The 19,516-nt window shown below is 46.8% G+C and overlaps 1 protein-coding gene across 7 annotated transcripts in view; it reads right to left on the bottom strand.

The window, feature by feature from the left end:
* LOC126531724 (kin of IRRE-like protein 3) overlaps positions 1-19,516 on the bottom strand; it is an 861,138-nt gene that overhangs the window by 146,933 nt on the left and 694,689 nt on the right. For 3 of the 7 annotated variants that reach the window (XM_055071421.1, XM_050179409.2, XM_050179411.3), the window contains exon 1: positions 12,441-14,276. The exons of the other annotated variants lie outside the window; for them this stretch is intronic. Coding sequence is in view for 2 of the 3 variants with exons in the window: in XM_050179409.2 (XP_050035366.1) it covers positions 12,441-12,657 (217 nt within the window). In the remaining variant the exon portion in view is untranslated. Of the gene's footprint in view, positions 1-12,440; positions 14,277-19,516 lie in introns of those variants that run through there. 7 annotated transcript variants of the gene reach the window in all.

Raw genomic sequence — 19,516 nt, 5'->3', positions numbered from 1 at the left:
TATCTTGCCAATAGCCGTTCTGACCAATTCTTAGAAATATTACGGTAACGTAGAATTGAGCAGTAATATTAATTGATCTGCCGCCGTGAAAGAAATGCAAAGGTCTGAAAGATGACCCTCGCGTATGTTATCTAAATTTATGCAGGCATAAAAGGAAACACAGCGTACGTGGTTATTGAAATATTTTACTCTTCCCAGAGAACAGGGCTCTCACTCGTTTTACTTTTCGGGCAAAAGTGGAGCCGTGTCGCATTTTCATCGCAATGGTGACTTATTTCTCTTAACAGAAATGTACACGAATTATTATGGTAATGAGCTGCGATGTGAGCAGAGAGAGAGAGAGAGAGAGCTGATTATGAGTATATACTTCGAGTATAGGTATATCAGGCCTGCTTACCAGACAAGGACGTGTAAGTAAACTGTAATTATGATAGCTTAGCGCAAATTAATGCAAGGACAAAAAAGAACAAAGTGGGCAGTGATGGGCTCTACATTGCAACGGGCTCTACGCATGCAAATAAGCATCGCACGCGCAATGCGAACGCATGGTTTCGTATCCCATCGGGCCATCGGTCCTTGGTGTAATTATTTGCTGGTTTCTATACGTGTGTGTGTGTGTGTGTGTGCGTGTGCGTGTGGGTGTGTGTGTGTGTGCGTGTGTGTGTGTGTGTGTGTGTGTGTGTGTGTGTGTGTGTGTGTGTGTGTGTGTGAGTGAGCGTGTGTGTGTGTGTGTGTGTTCCATTTGAAGCACCATTTGAGCAATGAGTAGCAAGACTTTTCATTTAAGCGGCGTTCATGTGTAACAATTGGCACAGACCATACTCTCGAATCCTCCTATTCAAATTAGGCTCAAGAAGTCTTTCTCATACCATTCAATACACCGTGGATGCCCCCAGGCGTTGCGTACACAAACTTCTACGCAGGCGCCATTTGTCTCACACGTGGTCGAATGCAAAGTCATTAGCCTTCCCAACTGAGCAGGGGACTGACTCAGAAGCTCGGCAGCGCAATGATTGAATCTAGTACAAAGGTCTAAACCCGGGACAATCCGTCGTTCTAATTAAGATTGCGTAAGCAATCGGTTCCAGTGAGACTTTTTGATGAGAAAATGGTCCAGAAGTGATGCAGGCATTTTCGCTCGAGCGCCAATGCCCCGAAAAGATATACTGTCGCTCGTCCAAGAGTTTGTTCCAGACAGGGGCGCTGATGGAAGCGCGCGAGACCCTTAGCGACAGATGCCGCCGCACTACGCGCATCGCCTTCGCATGGGCGGACACGACGATCAATAAGGAACATGACCGGCCTCCGTATGCAAACCATCCATACTCTACATTCCCCCTTATTCACCCACCATATTGTTCAACTTCCTCGGGCGAAGAGGCGGTTTTGTGCCCGCTGAAAACACTAGCTGTCCACCGTGGCTACCATTCCCGTCTCTGAGACGATGTCCGCCGGTTGAAGACAAAACTGGCGACGAGCGAACGCGCCGAGCCCCACGATCCTTGTAGTGGACCGACTCTGAGAAACGCCCCTCAGTGTTTGCCCATCGAGCCGTGAGGACATGTGCGCAAGATTGATTGCTTCGCGAGATTACGAGGGAGAAGAATGAGCGACCGGAGTGCTTATAGGCGAGGTTAAATTCTAATCAGTGTTGACAAAGCGGCACTGAGAAACTTTGTGGTTCGGAAGTATAGGCGTGTAAAATACAGATACAGGAAGAACGAAACGGACAACGGAAACTTTGGGGGATCATACCGCAGGCTGGCTTACGCACGAGCTGCTGCAATTACTGATACATTCAAGAATCAATGAAACATTAATACTTAACTAGAATCCTTATTCCTCGGTCAGCCTTTTGTCTTCCTAAACCCTAAACTTCACCAAGGCATATGCCACGTTATAAGGGCGGCGTTTTCGGCTGTCGAAACAACGATACTGCACAATAACCTATATTCGCAGTAATTGTGCTTCAGCCTGAACAACAGCTCTTTAAGTGGGCGCGAAGCTTCTCACTGCACTCCCTTTTATACTGGCTAACCAGTAATAGGAATTGGTTGGCAGGTTGCGCAAATGAAGAAGCGAGAGAGAGCGAGAGAGAGAGAGGGAAGGCAGGGATGTTAACCAGAGGCGAGTTTCCCATCTGTTACCCTGCACTGGGGTGGGGGATATAGGGATCGCAAAGACGGCAAAGAGCGAGAGGAGAAATAAAAGGAAAAATAAAAAAGGACGAAAATTGAAGGATATCTGTTTGAACGCAATGAAGCATAATCGACATGGTGCCTGCAAATTTCCGGCGATAGCAGTGACATCAACAACAATAATCGTAATCGGGACGCTTTAAAAAAAGACCGAGAGAGAGATAGAGAGAGAAAGATGACGACAGATAAGAGAAAGGAAAAGTGCATTCTTGATGTGTGACACTCTTCATGAGGGAAGGGTTCACCTTAGATTCTTTAAAACGTGCATTACATATGTGCGACAACGGAAGTATAGGAAATGTGGGCAAGGAGGTGAGCAGGCAATCGACCTTACAGTGTGATATTTTGCATAAACAGTTTTGGACTATAATAAGTACGAAAGATCATGGTTAAAGGGACAATTGCGCAAAGAGAGAAATAAACTTTATTGCTAGACCAGGCTTCTTGAGCCCAAAGGTGGATGGCCTCCTCAGTCCAGGTATCCATAGCTCTATGCCACCGCCCGAGCCCTGTTCGCCAACCGTAGCTGGTTGTCAGGGTCTTGCGTCACCAGCAGAGCCTCCCACTGGTCTTCCGATTCTTCCTCTGAATCCGCTTCTTCCTGCATGTTGTCGCCTCGTGGTGATGATGACGGTGGTACTTCGCGGTTATTCCTGCACTCCAGCACCATATGGCGCAAGGTGCTGGGCGTGTCCGGTGGGCAGAACTTGCAGTCTCGCCCGTAGGTGCCCGGATACATGGCGTGCAGCAGTGTTCCATTCGGGTAGGTTCCAGCCTGGAGTCTTCTCCAGGTTACCGCTTGCTCCCTACTCATCGTTTTATGCGCGGGCGGGTAGCGACGCCTCTGCTTCCTGTAGTATGCCAGGATATCCGAGTACTTCTTGGATATCCGTTCATCATCCTCGTCACAGTCGTTGGTCCGCGTTCTCTGCGTGTCGGAGATGGCTCGGCGTGCATGATCTCGAGCCACGGCGTGGGCCGCCTGGTTCCCCGCGAGAGGCTCGTGTCCCGGCGTCCAAAGGATTTGTGCTGTTTCTATCTCGGTGTTGGTCAAGACCTGAAGTGCTGCCTTTCCCATCCTACCGTTCACATACCTTCTGCATGCTTCTTGCGAGTCCGTCACCACGGTAACCAGGGTCTTCTTGCATGTTGCGATGGCCAGGGCTATGCCCAGCTCTTCTGCGGTGCTCGTGTCTTTGGCACGTATGGATGTGGCTGTAAGCTCTTCGCCCTTCTCGTCGACCACGCTGATTGCAAATCGGTCATTTGTTCTGCACGCAGCTGCGTCCGTGTATCTCACGTTTTCTTCTTTGCTGTTGGTGCGTTCCAGTATGTGCTTGAGCGCATGTATTCTCGCCTGTCTCCTTTCCTTGTCGTACTCGGGATGCATGTTTCTGGGAATGGTACTTATGTGTAGCTTGTCTCTGATCTCGTGTGGGATACGCTGAGGTAGGTGCCTCTCATCCTCGGCTTGGTAGCCCAGATTTTGGAGCAGGGCTCTTTCTGTTTTTGTTAGCTTTAGTCTCTCCAGTTGGTTGACGTTGTGCGCTTCCACGAGCTCTTCCCACGTGTTGTGAACTCCCATTTTGAGTAGTTTCACTGTGGACGTGGAGGGGGACAGGCCCGACGCAGTTTTGTAGGATTTTCTGATGTGGGCGTTTACTTTGTCTCGTTGACTGTTCTTATGTCAACGTACGGGGTCCCGTACGTGACGATGCTCGTGAGCAGCGCTTGTATCATTCTCGTGCAGTCTTCCTCCTTGAGTCCGTGCCTTTTTCTCGTCACTCTTTTAATAAGGTGGGTTATTTGTTGCACTGTTCTCTGAATTTTTGCCAACTCTGTTCCCCCGGCCCCGTCTTTTTGAATCAGGAGTCCGAGGATGCGGAGCATCGTTACCTGCGGAATCATGATGCATCCCCACCTTTACTTCCGGGTCTGGTATCTGCTGCGGTTCTCGGCCTCTTGTGCGCTTTCTTAGCACCAAGAGCTCTCACTTTTCTGGTGCGCACGTCAGTCCACATGCTTCCAGGTACTTCTCCGATTGCGCAAAAAGAAAAAAAAATGGTGACATCTGGTAGACACTTTTCGAAGGCTGAGGCGACACACTCTCTGTGATCTGCTAAAGAATGTCCACAGACAGCTTACCCACAATACGCTTCTGCGGTAAAATTCGACTGTGGCTGCAATAATTCAGATGACAGCAGATTCAAATAAAGTACCAGTACTTTCCAGCAAGCAATTCTCAACAAACACGTCAAGACGCCTTTCTCAGTATGGCGCACGAAAGCTGCTACATGTGAGACGCTGTCAACCTAAATGAAAAGAAAATATTGCATGAAAAATAGAGAAATAGAAGTGTCAGCATAAACGCTACCTTTAAGATATCTCACTTCCTTTCTTTCTGTTATTCTTTTCTTTCAGATGAGCAAATACACAAGGTACAATGCAGTAGGGACAAAAATGTCATGCACGTGACACTAAATTAGAGAACTCGCACGTTTTTCCACAAACAATAACATGTCGGATCCTGCATTTTTCTGTTGGTGATCCGGAAGAAAAGCAGAATGCCGGTGGAGCTCTCGGTATATTTGCAGGGTCTCGAGTTTTCTGCATTTTCATGCTGTATCAATAGTGACGTGTTCGAGCTGTATGAAGGACACATTTTGCTGCTGTATGTAGCAAAACGTGGTTGCAAATAACTCGCTCGCGCAATCTTCGTTGGGTCGCAAAAGCTGCCTTTTACACGTTGAAATGCGTAAACCAAGCTTTCCAGGAGCGCGAAGCAAACTGAACGCGAAGGCAACATATACAGTCGATCTTGCTGCCGATCTTGCTCCTGTGACAACATATCTTGTGGTGGTCTCGCGTTTCAGCGCTTGCGACGGTTTGGAAAACGATACGTGGCGAAGTTTCCTCGGAGTGTGCGCACAAGCAAGAACAAGCACAAGCAAGAGATTCGAAAGCATCGCGCATCGACGGTGAGAATGGCCCTTTCGGCTGTTGGATGTTGTGCCTTTCTCCTCACTCTGGAGTTTCGTATAGCGTGCGCCCCAATGTCATCACAGTGCCATTCACTCCAGAAAGGAATACGATTTCGCACATATTTCCTCACAAGGACTCCCACTCCGATGCGCCGGCCTGGCTTCATCACACAATGCTCGGAGTGTCTCGGCTTGTAAAGGGTTACCAAGCGAAAACAAAATAATGATCATAAAAGGAACAGGACGACGTCTCCCGTATTGGGCGACCTTTCGATTGCTCGCAGCGAGGCCTCACGTTCGTGGCGCAAACACAACCTGGCGCGCGCAAGGGTGTCGGGCGCTGACACAAAAGGCGTCGTGTTTGCCTTGACTCGGCATGGAGGCAGCCAAGGAGAAATGGTAACCCACGGGGGAACGAGATATGTGTGCGGAGGCATGCCTTTCAGCGTTGCCAAAATGGAGAATAAGGGAGACGTCTCCCAATGCAGCTCTTCGCTCCACTCTGCACCGACACCACAAACACCCAATAGCACACGAGCCAATAAATACGACACAAGAATAGCAGCGAAAAAAGCAAAAAAAAAGTTTATCTTGCAACAGCCGTGTCAAGCACCGAACCTTCCCTTCTAAGACAGGCAGAACAGAAAGAGAAGTACTGTAGGCGTGGTAAGCGTTGCACAAACGTTGAAATTCGCGCCATATTCAATTTAGGACGAGCATCTTCGCGGCTTTATGCCGCATCCGTGCGAGCCCCACGACACCATTGCCACTGCAGAGAGGCGAGGAGAATGGAGGTCTTTTCGAAACTGGAAAACCGACGGCCCGACACGAAAGCGTGAGTATAGCGCAAGGTTCATTCTCTCGCTCTTTTTTTTTTCTCCGTCAGATTATGTGAGCGCCATGAGCTTTTGATCATATTTCGGGCATTTGTTTTTTCTCGACCGTTCTCCGCGAGGTGGCGCTATAATTCCAGCGCGTATTGGCTAGATTTCGTTTGAGTGTTGTTGGTCAAGAGGAGCACAAGTTGTACCCAGAAACGCGCATAGCTGGCATCATAATGAAAAAGATGGAATTAAAAAACATTACAATAATTTTTGGACACTTGTTATGCTTCAATACAAATAAACAATACCCGCCATGGTTGCTCAGTGGCTATGGTGTTGGGCTGCTGAGCACGAGGTCGCGGGATCGAATTCCGGCCACGGCGGCCGCATTTCGATGGGGGCGAAAACACCCGTGTACTTAGATTTAGATGCACGTGAAAGAACCCCAGGTGGTCGAAATTTCCGGAGTCCCTCACTACGGGGTGCCTCATAATCAGAAAGTGGTTTTGGCATGTAAAACCCCATAATTTAATTTAAATAAACGATAAAGTTAACATTACCAGCTTTTCTTTAAATTGACTCTAAAGAAATATTAGTTGTGGGTGTATTTTAAATCACTTTCTACAACAAAAATATGCAGTCTAACTATGAGTCCTGAGCTCTCTAAACGAGTAAGGGCACAAAAAAGCACGTGCTTCCAACTTGTTTACCTGATCATTCATCTAAATCTATCTGTTCAACTGTTCTAAAGTGAAGCTTTCTTTTCTTACCCTCCCTGGTTTGGCGTTGTTGCTGTCTGCTGCTGAGTCGCTCAGTAACTCGGCGGATATGTTTGCGGATACATATGCGAATGTTACACGTGCGCCGAATGGAAATACCAATAAACTGGTTTCTATAGTCCTTGTATGCTGATCGAAAAAGCAGGGCCAGTAAGTGTATCTAGCGCTGTGCGTAACAATGTAAATGCGCATTATATCCAACGGATTTTTTTATTTGCTCAATTTTTATTGATTCAGCCATTGGGTACATTCCGCTGGGTACGTGCCCATTCTCGGCAATCCTCCAGGATCGGGTATGTGACGCGAGAGCGGGCAGAATGCTTAAATGTAGCTGGACGCGTGTCGCACACAGAGCTGCCGTTCTTCTCTCAACAAGCAGCGCGCATCGCCTTCGTCCTCGTCACATCGCTGCGCAGACATCTCGCATTGCGCATCCGCCTGATTTGGCGTTTGAAATCAGGCAAAGTTGTCGGCTGTGCAGCGAGTAAACACAAAAATTGTATGAGGTTAAAGTTGCGACACACTGTGGGTGGATAAACGTAAAGATCGCGTGAGATTTCCCGCTGCATATAGGGTGAAAATAAACAAAATTTCACGCAATGGCTTTAGTTTTAACGCATTTAAATAAATTCCTCACTAAAGCGTCGCTTCACGTAGTTTCCAAGATGTGTCTTGTATCTGCACATTTGTTAACATAGATCCTCACCTAATAATTGAGACATACATGCGCCGAAGCTTCAGAGGTGCGCGGATAACACTGCGTTTAAAACGATATATATATATATATATATAAATATATATATATATATATATATATATATATATATATATATATATATATATATATATATATATATATATATATATATAGAGAGAGAGAGAGAGAGAGAGAGAGAGAAATCCGTGTATGTGACTGATGTAGAAATGCACTGTTGCTTCTGGGTCACTATAGGCGCTGAACTTCACTCCGCCAAAATTAGTGTAAGTCAGTCCGAACGAGCTAAAATTGCTTGAGGGCAGATACAGTGAAAATCCCAGATGCGGGATGATCCTGAATGCAATCTACAGAACTGAACAGCGTGATCTAAGACAAATAACGGGGACAGGACGCACACAGGCCCGACTGCCAGCGACGGCTTTTGTTTAAGAAAAAGGCTCACTTACACACACGTTTACATTATATACGACATCTGTGAGAACCTCACAAGGTCTATTATGCAATGAGGGTAGAAATACGTTAACATAAAGGAACCCAGCAGAACACAGACACATCACGGACCACTCGCCATACCTTGCAGCCAGCGGAGCGATAAATGCACTTGTGGGTCATTATTTGTGATATGAAGGCGCAACGTGCACACTTAGTGCCATCTAGAGTCTTGTGGTGTAACCATATTCTGGCCTTGCCAGTCTGTTACCAAGGTTCAATATTTCCTCTGATGAAACATGCCGTCATTACTTCTTCTTTCTTTTTTTTTCATTGTGCAACAAAAACAAAATTCACTTGAACTTTATTCAACAAATAAGCATGTCTAAGGAACACAAAATAATAGACGGTTAAATGAGGGCGCCGGACCGTATTGCCGAAGGAGTTGTGTATTTCTGGCGTGCTTCCTTGCGTATATCGTAATGAGTACTTAGAAATGGTGCTCGCGTTGTTGGCGTTTCTCGTGAGTAAAGAGTGCGAAAAATCTGCATTCACATAAGCATTTGTTATTGCCAGAATATAATTTGGTGGCATCTGACGAACACTTCGAGATATTGCCAGAACCCAAGCAAGGGTTAGTTTAGTTCGCGCACTAACTGTGATCTTGTTGAGAACCTCAGCCATATAGGCCAGGCTTAATTCCAGAAGTCATCTTTTAATGCAGAGCCAGATAACGGGCCATAACCTCATAAAAAAGTTAGGTTTTAGAAAATGGCACAATTCAGCGCTGCAAGCACAAAATATACGTATACATACAAATAAGCAATCAGCTACAATAATCAGGTGGAACAAAAATTGAAGAAAAATACTTTAGATCTTTGCTTGCTCGTGCTCCGTTACACAAGTGTGGGTGCTATTCAGGAAACATAACCTGGCAGTGCTGTCAAGAAAAGGTCCAAAACAATCCTGATAGTGCGTAAAAGCAAATCAATAGGTACAGGAAAAGGGAACTATTTAGGACACCAACAATATGAACATCGAAAGAAACTGCGAGGGAAAAAGAATTCAGGCACCAAAGTTCTGAGCGAAATCTACTTGAAGAGTTGTGGGAAGTGAGCAAAACATGAAGAAACAATAAAAAATTTTAGAAATGCAGTCTTAGTCCGTTAATCACAAAGGAGGTGGGAAATAATCCACTTTTCGGATAACACAGCTTTATCGTGGAAACTGGCACTGCGTGCTTTTGAGGTTCAACATAAAACGGTAGAAATGGACAAACAAAAAGGAGGGGAGGGTAATCACGTTGCTCCTGGTTTGCTACACTCCACAGAGGGAGGAGAACGGGGAAGAAAGAAAGAACGAAAGAAAGAAAGAAAGAAAGAAAGAGAGAAAGAAAGAAAGAAAGAAAGAAAGAAAGAAAGAAAGAGACGAGCAGTGTTTGCGTACGTGCACGCACAACCGCATTCACCGCGCATTCAAGGATGGTCGCGCACACCAGTCGCCTACGAGAAGCGTCGTGTAGCTGTAACACCTTTCTGTAAAGATAGCGAAGCGGGTCCACTCGGATAGCGGAAACTTGCTCAACTGCAGCACGCCGTACGAACGGTTGCACCTGCGCTGCGACATAGCGCTGAAGGCCAGGCGCGTGAGCATTCGCCCCATCAGTCGCCGTTAACAATATTGCCTCCCACCCTTCAAACAATGCGCAAAGCCCCTCCTTAAAATTCTGAAACGGTAACGAATTCTTTGTGCGGAGTGGCTTTTCAAACGAGACCCGCATGCGTCATAAATCACGCTCTTCAAGCTCGGAAAAACACAACAGGGTTAGCGAGAGACCCCGCAGCGTTATCTACCGTGAGAATTGAGAAGGCTAATTAAAGCTTCCGAAAAAAAAAAAAAGAACGCGTCTTTGGCGCGCTATACAGACGCGCTCCGCTTCCATAAAGAGCCGCGAGAAGAGCACGAGTTGTAGCCGCGGGCCATTTCAGCGCGCCACGACCCCAGCGTCGGGCTGATTATGAAATTAGCGGATTTTCCAACGCAATGCAGTCGCTACCGGTGGAGGCCGCACAGCCTCGGACACTATTGTGCACTGCGCGTTATGCTTACGGTGTCAAGGTTTATGAACTTCAGAATAGGGAACTTTTGGCCACCGACTGCTCATGACAGTAGACAGGGTTCATGAGAAAGCTGTTTATCAAGCCGCTCTCTCAGCCACAGTCTGCTCATTCTAAGGTCAAATTTTATGAGTCGAGCTTCTTATTCTCCATTAAAAGGAAGAAAGAAGAAATAAAGAAAACTAGCGAAATATGAGAAAAAGAAAGAATACAGGCTGAAAAAGCAGCAGAAGGTGCGAGAGAGCCGGAGCGAAAGAGACACCGCAGAGAATGCGAGAAAAATACCAGGGGAGAGTGGAGGAAAACACACATGGTGGACTATAGCAGTGAGAATATCGTACCATAATATCCACACCTCCTCTATCGTTTAAAAATGAAACAGAACTAAACGAAGAAATATATATGCCAGAACTTAGCACCGCTAGCTCGCTAAGTGAATGCGATGGTTGTGGCGTCTCGAGGGCTGCGAGCGCATGAGTCCCAGGTGACATTGCGCGCTCTAATTGATCAAAACGAAGTTTCTATACCTCACATCTCTTACTCACTTGCTAGTTCGTGCACGCTGTGACAAGGCACCGAACCCTCAGCACACCTCGAGTTTTATGTTAGATACCTCCAAAGTGGGTGAAGTCCGCCTATATTGCTATAAAGAAATGCGTGACTCATGGTGGGACGGAAGGTCTCTCTTCCAGCAAAGCAAATCAATGCTCTATTAGGCCACAAGAGTGGGCATTTTTCACTCGTGCCAAAGTCGCTCAGTGAAACGTCCGGCGAGCGTGTCAAGTGTCAGTCTCTCACATTGCCCCTGGTGACAGCTAGCGTTTTGAAATGCTGTGTTAAGTTAAAGTGCACTGCCTTCGGGATCAGCCCATATTTTTACTCAAATGAACGCCACGCCTGCGAAATGGGCGAACTCTGCCTATAAAGCTACAGCATTAGAATAATTTCAATGCAAATGATTGAGAAATACCAAAACGGCAATTCCCGCGCGGCGCGTGCGGTGCTCTGCCAATCGAAGCACGGTGGCGACTGTTCGAGCTTGCACTTGTCTATAGGCACCAGCCCTCATCTGTAACATAACCTTTGGAGCGCTACACAGCGCCACTCAATATCAGGACTTGGAGACAAATATTGCGCTACCTTCTGAAAGCTTACTAAGCGGACAAACTTCACTCGAGGCGATAGTCAGTTATACTACTGTAGTATATGCACAAGGTGTGTTGGCTTGAAAATTGATCACTAAGATTTTAGAATTCCAAGTGCTTGATGGCTGTCCTCGCGAAAGTTTTCTCATTTCCGCCAGTGCTAGAAATTCTGGTCAGCAATAATCACATTATTCTCTTCGTAAACGCCTATTTACTTTTTAGGGGCTTTCGCCGATGAAGCGCATGTTTTGAGGGCGTGCTGTGTGTGCGTGCGCGCGTGCGTGCGTCAGAATTCACCTAAAGCAGCAGCAAAACATATAAAATTTCGCCATAATTGCACTGATGGCTGTGCCGCGGAGGTACCTCTTATCAAGTAGAGAGCCAGCAGGTATCGATGCAATAAACAATGTGACACGTTATTTCCAATGAAGAGTGGCAGATGCTGTGTCAAAACCCTCAGATGCCATTTTATCGTCGTCATATCTGTGAGCTTCCGCTCCCGTCCGGTAATATGATGATGTGAGCAGGACGCCAAGGGAAATAGCAGGACGCCAAGGGAAATGGTCTGTGCACGCCACGCGTGCACAGACCATTTCACCACCAGTAGAAATATACCGGCTCATCGTTCCTCGTTACGATGCATCGCTCGTGCTAGTCATTCGCATCGCATGTTCTGAGCGCCGTGAGGCAGTGCTTGTATACCCTAGACTTCTTCGCTGTCAGGACCTTCAACCTTCGTTTTTAAATTAGGTATTTTTTTTCTCATACCCTCTACTCAGCCTTCGCCGTGACTGTGCCGGTGTAGTCGTCTGCATTTGAGAACGAGCTCGTGAGTTTGACTCACAACAGCGGTGATAGCCTGACAGTTGCATATGGAATACAGAAACGCCAATAAATTAGAACGGCGTGAAATTTCTACAGGCGGTGGCTCGTGTTGCGCACAGTGTCCGAACTCATTCAATACGGTATTCTTCATATGCCAATATTTACTGGAATTCATTAAGACCACCTTGTCAATATTTAGTAATCACCGGAAGATGAAATCACAGCCTTGAAATGGTTTGAAATTTGCTGGCGTACAACCTTTCTTAGACATGTGAGAAACAAAAGCAATAAAGTTTCTCAAAGTCGCAGCGTTCATTGTACACTTTGGTTCACGCAACTCTTTGCACTAGGTTGCGAGATAACATTTCCCTGTCCAAAGGCCTCTCTTGGACGCGCGCAAGGTCTTGCACTGCCGCGCACTCACCTTCATCGTCCGACGGCGAAACCGTGGCATTCCCAGCTCGGGCCATCGCGACCGACACCAGAGCAAGGACAACAGTTCCAAGCATGATGGCTAGCCGCCGACGCTCAGCAGTTTGCGTAGTAGGAGAGGAGCGCAGACACGGAAACGGAACCACTAAGCACTTCGCAGCCGCCGAAGACAGCAGGGACCACGACAGAGGAACCAGAGACGATGGCATACGCGCAATGGGGGATGGTTGTGCCTCCACGGACCAGTGCCAACGAAGTGACTTACAAGTACTGCCTAATGAGCTATTACCGCTCCAACCAGAGAATAGTAAGTAAAATAGAGGTTCACAACCGTCCCTACCAATACGAAGGACTATCAAGAGTGTACTGATCACGCGCAAAGTGTGCTTACTACTGAGTGATTTTGATTACTTAGTTCCCTGATGCTGAGCGCGACGCGAAATCAAAATAAACAACCTCGATGGAGGAATTTCGAACAGTGTGTTCATGATGTACATAGCTGCGTAGCCGCAATATTGACGTGAATGATGTCTTTTGAAACTTTTCTTTTGCTTGATATGGCTGGTGTGAGCGAGACGCTAAAACCGATTCTATCTTTCTTTTATCTTTGTATTGGTCACGCGTATTTAGCAACCACAGCCCCTTATATTGGGAAAGGCAGTGGACCTGGACCTAGACTTGAAATTTCGCTAAGGACCATCTCTTTTTGAATGGTAACACCTTCCTGACATTCCGGTGATTGCCATTAATGTAATTGCTCAAGGAAGATACCATGCCCACAAGATAACCCCTGAATTAATATTTGTGCTTTGCAAAATGATTGTGAAAAACAAAGAGGACTTGAACTGAAATGAAAAATTCTAAAGCTCAGTTAAATATAACTCAGCAAAATAAAGCTCAACTTTTAGCATATCGCGCAACGTGTCACCAGAAACAGGCGATACAATAGCAGCTAAGAACCACTCGCCGAGCAATATAGCCTATGCTGGGAACACTAAATCACTATCAAAGCGAAGCTTGAGCGAAGAAGCATGGATACGACAAAGTGCTCTGATGCACCATCACAGTCACCCCATACACTTTCGCATGAAAGGCCAGATACGACCATCTCTTTGTAGTCACGCATTGAATCCGCTGAATCAGACCACTGTCCGAATGCACCACTCATCCAGCACACATATACGCCCAAGACGAGTCACGAAGTGGGTCACAGTACCGAGAAACAGGGTCCGCGTGCTGAGCACAGTCGACAGGAGCGCCTATTAGTGACGAAGAGCGCGGGATAACGAAGCATGAAGAACGAAACGATGTGATTGAAGCACTAAGAGTCACCACAAAGCATTCGTGTTATCCGTTCATCCAGCGCTCTGCAGAGCGTGTCACAGAAAGCAAAGGAAAGAGACACACCGCCGAATGCCCCAGCAAGAGTGACCTGCGAAGCTGATGATCAAAGGCGAACGAGGTGAACAGCAAGTGAGTACTCGACGTTGGTGATGACGGTCGCGTCAGTCGAGAAGTGGCTGTCACTCCATCGCCGATGCGCTGCTCAGCCGGCCGGTGTCGGTCTCTAACAGGGAGTTGGAGCGAAAGCGAAGCTGGCGTCACCTCTTTATGCTCCACAGGGTGTTGGAGCGAACCGCGGTGTCAGAAGCGTGGCGGTGTCCGTGAAGCGCTGTCGTCCTTCCAGCGACGCTTTGACCGCTGCGCCAGTGACGAGCGCGTAATCCAGTGCGGGCGCCCGCGGTCGCATCGCAGCGGGGACGTGAACGCCAGGGATGCCCGCCGCGCGACAAACAAATCTCCCGCTCCGGGCGCTCGCTGGCGGCGGCCTGTGCCGCCTGGATCGAACGCAGAGGCGGTAGTGGGGCGGGCCCACTGCGCAGCGGCTAGGGGAGAAGCCGTGGCGCAGGCCGAGGCGGGTCCGCGACACGCCTCACCAGGCGCCCTCTGTGGGCGGCAGGGAAACCTAAACGACCACATTGCGCCTTCACCGGGGCGGCGTTTTTTGACCAAGTTCGACGGAGCGTCGTCAGCAACTTCCAGTTGCTGAGAAATGCTGCCCATACAGAAGAACCGTCGATGCTCAGAAAACCAAACGTGCCGAAAGATAGCTTCAACCGCAGGACGAATAAACATTCGCAGCAGACATCAGCTAAGGCTGACTTAAGTTGAAATATCTCGAGTGGTGCGAAACACTTCGACACACGGGAATAGTTACGTAACTGCGAAGATCGGGGTGAGCTAACCTTCACCCGTCAACAACTGCCTACATTTTCCGCATCACGGTTTCCAATGATCTTTACAAGCCATTTCCTTTGAGAATATACATGCACCTCCATTAGGCACATATAGTAGGTGCAATGTGTAGATGACTGGCGATCCGGAACATTTAAGGCCTGCTGCAAAATTTATCCAGTTAGAGCAGCACTGCTCCGCTCCATTTCTTACTTTATACCAGTGGGCACGGAAAGCCCTAGACATGTCCATGCTGCCCCGTCAGCCACGTGATTAGGATACAATGAGCGAAACTGCGTTGTCATTTGGTTCACATATACCTTTTCATGAAAGTGCTCTTCCGCTGGGCCCTCACGTTCTGAAAGAACAGGATCCCCTCGATGACATTTCTGTCTTAACATCGATAACCGAAGGGGCACTAGCCGAAACGTGTCTGGAAACGCGGAGCACTCGTACCAACACTTCTCAACAGTTCCTGAATAGCATTTATAGGCATGCGCTGCGACTGAACATATAAGGAAATTACATGTCAAGTTTACACGGCTTCTGCAATGTAAGTGGCTGCTTCGAAATCACGATTATACTACGGCACGCAGCTGACATTTAACTTGTCAGCAAACTAGTGACCTTGACTAAGGGGAGAGAGTGAAAGACAAAGGAAAGACAGGGAGGTTAACCAGAGATTGTCTCCAGTTGGCTACCCCGTACTGGGGGAGGGGCAAAGGGATGCGATAGGTGACTAAGTAAACGTGTACTGATTATGTAGGCCCAAAGCTTATTCACTTTTCGAAGAGGAGGCAGGAGGACAGACATTGGCTACAGAGGCCTACAAATTTATCGTATGCTATAGGGGCGAGTGCACTAGTTTAGTGCGACGGGGGGCAATGGTTAAATTTATCTGGCAAGCATCGCCGGTTGTCTCGCCGCAGGTTTCGCCGCATCGCCGCAGGTCTACCGGTTGTGGATGACGCGTCCGGGCGGCTGAGTGCGCGCGACACTCCCTGAAGGGATAAGCGACCCTGAACATGACAGGGTTGGGGCAGTCACGGGAGATGCGCATCACTGGGGTGGCAGACGCCGAATCCGTCCAACTATAAATAAAGCAGCGTCCTCGCAGCCCTCAGTGCACCGTGCGGGCTGATTTGCGCACTTGGATGCGCAGCGATGCTGTTCTGGGCACGCTTCGACTCAGGCTTCTAAGCAGCACTCTAGGCATAGCAGTGCGAAATAATTGCACATTTTCTGAACGCTGAAACCCGCCTGAAAGCATTTGTTAGCATTGCTTCTAACTTTCGCAATTCTAAGAAGTAACATAAGCCATATAGCAATCGTTTAGTTATGTTCGGGAATGCATATAACTGCTGTAAGACGAAGCATGGAAGTATGATGATAGATCTTGGGTTTTAAAGATGGGGACTTCAGGTTAGTTTAATCAGACATTTTGTCACATTTCCTTCGCATGTTTTAATTGATCTTATTTGACTGCAATTCTATTCGGTGAGAGGGTTCCGTGGCGTATGGCTCAAGATTCCGCAGAGATTTTCAACCCAAAGCCGTCTGCCGCCTAAGACTATACTCGACGCTTATGTGGAGCACATGGTACGAGGGTTGTTATTTTAAGTGCTGAAAATGCCATAAAAATACGCACCAAAGGGCTGTAGTTCGCTACACTGCTTACGGCGGCTAGATGCGCAGGTTTGCCGAACGGCGTAGTTGACTGCTTCTCCGCAGGAGTGGCGCTGCAGTCCAAGTTCTTGCGCGCTTGTTATAACCAAAATAATTGGTTTTAACGTAAAACCTGAAGGAAACGGGTTAAATTATGCTGAGAGAGTGCACAAAAGTGTGATGCTTCGTGCTGCAATGAGTAATTTTCAAAAGCTGTCATTTCTATCGTCTGTTAACACTCTGACGGCATAGTGCGCTGCACTGGCAGTCACGATAGTTCTCCGAGTTCCTGCAATATACTTAGGCGTTTACGGAGCGAAGTGAATACTGTTGATGATGTTCGTGAATTCCAAGCTTTGTAGGCTTTGAGACAGAGTGAAAGTGTTTCTGCACAGAAGAAAAGTAGCCGGAGGGGCCCCACTTCCTTTGCGTCGGATCGTAATTTCGCCTACAAACATGCAAGCCAAGGGCTCATTTTGACGCCAAGAAACCCATAACATTCCGATAAACGCGAGCTTGCACATCAGCGTGCTGAGAAAGCGCTTAAACCGCGTCAGCCATGAGCAAGAGCCACTTCGAGAAGCATTTCATTGAGCGTATTGTAGATTACAAAAGTGCATCTGCGGCTAATGAGTGACACTGTTCCTTCGATGCTACCCGACGCTCCCGCTGAAGAAAACTCCCGCAAAAACAACAAGCAACCCTTCGACGAGATGCCGGTCGCTGAAATAAGCCTGAAGAGGCAGTTAGTGAGGCAAACTTGCACACGTGCTTCAAGCAAATCGCATTCGAATTGAAATGATGCGTGCTGAACAAGTGAATAATGAGTATTTGCGCACAAGTGAGGAAGTGAACCTATTGAAAGATGGCCGGTAACATGACTCTGCGTGAGAAGCTTGAATGCGTTTTGGCAAATACCACGACAAATATCAACAGCCACATAGCAGAATAAAACTCAGCTTCAAGTGCAGCGGCCATAGTTCACAAGAAAACGACTGTTGCGCGCACTGCAGCTGGAAGGTTCGCCTTTTCTTATTTTCCAGCTCAAGCCTACTGGACTGCTCGCTCGTGAGCAGCACAAACATGAACTGACGAGCAGCATCATCAAGGTAATCCATTGTTAGCCTGCACTTCCTTGTGACGGACAAGAAAAAGAAGCACTTTACGCTAGGCTACATATATTGTGAGCTCTGCGATGCACTGCCGTGTTTCATTTAAGGCTGGAAAAGCTTGGCACGTTGCTGATTTACGCGTGTGATCTAAGAATTATCCTACTACTTTTGAATATACCTATACGACCCTCAACAGTCCAAACTATTATTTTGCATGCTAAAAGCTACTATTCTCATCATGTTTCATACAGTTAATCATAGATCATCGAACAAGGTAGGAAATTGTTTTTCATTTTTTTTTTCAGAAAACGAAAGCAAGTTTATTGCTACTGTCAAAAAAAAAAAAGAAGGGCCGTTAATTTATATTGCAAACGTGTGCGGGTCGACAGAAATTACCATACATCTCGTTTATCACAGCGCCCATACAGAAAAAGAAATAGAGCCTGGGAGTTTAGCTGTACAAATATCAATATTTACTCGATTGTATGTTGCATCCCTTTAGACCAAGTCATTTTCATTACGCATTTTGTCGCATAAAAATACTCCCTGCGCGAATTACGTTCGCTTACAACACCTATACATGCTCCTTCGTAAAACAAATTCCGACTCTAGCTCTCCCTTTACAACAACTGATGAAGGGATAGTTCCTCAGTGCGGAATAAATGCTCATCTTCGTAAACTCAGCTTTAGCGTGTTTACTGAACAAAGCAGAGTTAAGAGCGCTATATTTTTGCCTCTCAAACCGGGAAACAAACAGCTGGCGGACAAGGCAAGTACGTTGTATTCGCAAGTGACAGAGCTGCGCTGCATTCAGAAATCTGATACTGTCTATGGGGTCGCTGTGAAAGCGGTTTAATACGGCCGCAGCAGCAAACGATGCGCGCGGCTTGTGACCGGCCTCTGACCGCAGCGCCCCGATTGTCATCATGAAGCGTAGAAGCGCTCAACTACGCTTCGCTCCCTGCAGACGGCACGCATGCGCATCTAACCACCATGCCTGCTCGCCCGCTTTATAATAATTGAAGGAATTTCTGCATCGCACAAGCCCTCCCCCTGTCTAGACGCTTCCTAAGGTGTAGTGAAATATATCTGCCAAACATACTAAAGTACATAGCAAAACGTCATCGTTCTAAAGGAAAAGTGTGAGTTCCGTCGAGTAAACAAGTCCTTATTCATGCTTTACGTCATTGGGCATTTCACGTGCGTACGTCATATACCCTCCCTGCAATAATCATGTCGAGTTTCTTGAAATGTTGCGCTTAATCTAATTTTTGGAAAGCAGATAACGTAGCTTCATTTATTTCATTAAGCGGCATTATTCCTAGTGTACAAAGTACCTTTCTTTTCAAAATGATATACATTTGATTGATTGATTGATTGATTGATTGATTGATTGATTGATTGATTGATTGATTGATTGATTGATTGATTGATTGATTGATTGATTGATTGATTGATTCTGTTTTTAGCGACACAATAAACAGAGCTATGAGAGGCGGAGTATAGTGAAGGGCTTCCTATTAATTTTCTCAACCTGGGATTCCTTGACGCGCACCAAAACATCGGTCCCAACCAATTTCAAGTTTCGTCCTCATCGACATTCTTCCGCCGTAGCCGTGATTCAATCCTCACAGCCTTTACCTGAACAGAAGAATGCCATTAGCGCTCAGTTAGCATCGCGATGCGCCTTAACATGCGAGTTATTGAGATTAAACGCATTATTATTATTATTATTATTATTATTATTATTATTATTATTATTATTATTATTATTATTATTATTATTATTATGTTGCAAAACGCAAACATTTCAGGGTTAAAAAGAAAGTAAAGAGTAAGTTGCCAACTGCCACCGGAAAAAGCGCGATGCCTGCGCTCCTCATGATGTAATGTGGACAGAAACACAGATTGAAGATAGCGTGTAACGAAGGAAAGAGAAAAGAAAGAAGAAGACAACAGATCTCAAAGGCTTAAGTAAAACAATGACAAAGAATCGAGTACGGCAGTAAGAAAACAAAAAATCTCTGCAAGTCACTCTACTAAAGAAATGTACGCG

Source organism: Dermacentor andersoni, chromosome 5, assembly GCF_023375885.2.
Source record: "Dermacentor andersoni chromosome 5, qqDerAnde1_hic_scaffold, whole genome shotgun sequence".
NCBI lineage: Eukaryota > Metazoa > Arthropoda > Arachnida > Ixodida > Ixodidae > Dermacentor > Dermacentor andersoni.
The sequence above is the reverse complement of the archived record's forward strand: the minus strand, read 5'-3'. Positions and strand labels throughout refer to the sequence as shown.